Here is a 1,660-nt window from a genome sequence, read left to right as displayed (position 1 = left end):
GAAGATGAGAAAAGAAGTCAAAGAGGTGATGGCGCGCCATAACGGCAATATGGCGTACGAGGTGCTGCAGGAATTAACATATATGGAAATGGTTATTCAAGGTTAGTTGTTATTTATTAAAGTATGTTTATGTATGATTTAGTTAATAATTTCTTGTGATTGTGATTAAATTTTAGTAAATAAGTGGGTAGCAAATTTATTTCCTTGACTATAAGTTAGTCCTTTTGCAATACTAGAGGTTGTAGCACGAAAATTTGCGAGAAACTATTCGTAACGTTATCGAAAATTTCCATTAGATTTGTGCTGCCCATATCGGGTGTAAAGTATGACAAACATATCGCCCCTGCTGTGTTTTACTACTTTACTCCACACATTAAGCTTACAACAGCAAGCTTGAATATATTTCAATTAATACAGAAATGTAGTTCATTCGTGCGACATGATTTGTGTTGCAGAGACGCTGCGCCTGTACCCGCCGTTCCCCAGCATCCAGCGGATGTGTACAAAGGACTACACAATACGGGGAACAGATATTATCGTTGAAAAGGGCACAATAGTGCTCTTCCCGACGCTTGGAATACAAAGAGACGAACAGGTTCTTTTTGTTTGTTTGTTGTGTAATTGGTAACGCATGCCTTTGATGATTTTTACATCTATTTGTTTTATAATAAAGATATTTAAATAACATATAGACGAGGCATAGTGAATAAAAATGTTCACCGGTACTTTCTCTGATAGGTACTATGTCAGTTATAAAGTTGAGTGCAATCTCGTGTCCTTTCATTATACAAATTCAGATAAGCTCACTAACTTTCGCCCGCGACTCCGTACGCGTGGAATTAAAAAAAAATGAGTAGCCTATGTGTTCTTCCAGACTATCCTCCACATCTGTACTAAATTAGGCAACAAACTGTAATAAATATCCATCCATCTAAACTTTCGCATTTATAATATTAGAATGATAAGAATCAAAGCGAGATTTATAGTTATGTGCTAGTTTCGAATGGGCCGGCACGCCCGGTGCAATACCACGACCACACAGAAGACAGGCGTGAAATGAAAGCAATTCCGTGTTTCGTCTGTTGAGTGTGGTGCCGGAGGCCTAATTTAAGTCCCTTTCTCTTTACCGCCCTTTTCTTATAAGGATAGAGGATGGGAAGGGAAAGTGGATTTCACGGAGGAGGAGATACATAGGAAGGGGAAATATCCTCTATATGTGCATCTCCTCCTCTGTCGGATAAGGGTAGGTAACGCATATGCAATTGCGGATGTCTATGGGCAGCGGTCGCTTCGCCATTTTGGCGGATTCAGGTGGCCGCTTGCTCGTTTGCCACCTTTTGTTATAAAAAAAAAGTTTAGTTTAGTTAGAGAATACGTACTAAAGGCTATGACTTTCCTGCAAGACTGTACTTTGCAAAAATAAACTTTAAATTTTATAATTTACATTACTTTGGCTTATTAATTAATTGTTCATCTTTACTGTATCTACTCGTATATCTATCCTAATATTATAAAGAGGAAAGATTTGTATTTTTGTATGTATTGAAATAACTCAAAAACAACTGGGCCGATATTAAAAATCTCACCGTTAGAAAGGTAATTTATCTATGAGTAACATAGGCTATATTTTTTAATTTCACGCGGGTGAAGTCGCGTGCAG

At 37.7% G+C, this 1,660-nt stretch overlaps 1 protein-coding gene across 1 annotated transcript in view; it reads left to right on the top strand.

The window, feature by feature from the left end:
* Positions 1–4: 4 nt before the first annotated feature.
* Positions 5–1,660, top strand: part of LOC106104751 (cytochrome P450 6B1-like) — a 4,398-nt gene continuing 2,742 nt past the window's right edge. The window contains exons 1-2 of the mRNA XM_013284882.1: positions 5–101; positions 456–624. Of these exons, the coding sequence (XP_013140336.1) occupies positions 5–101; positions 456–624 (266 nt within the window). The remainder of the gene's footprint in view (positions 102–455; positions 625–1,660) is intronic.

Source organism: Papilio polytes, unplaced genomic scaffold, assembly GCF_000836215.1.
Source record: "Papilio polytes unplaced genomic scaffold, Ppol_1.0 DF823399.1, whole genome shotgun sequence".
NCBI classification, from domain to species: Eukaryota; Metazoa; Arthropoda; class Insecta; order Lepidoptera; family Papilionidae; genus Papilio; species Papilio polytes.
The sequence above is the reverse complement of the archived record's forward strand: the minus strand, read 5'-3'. Positions and strand labels throughout refer to the sequence as shown.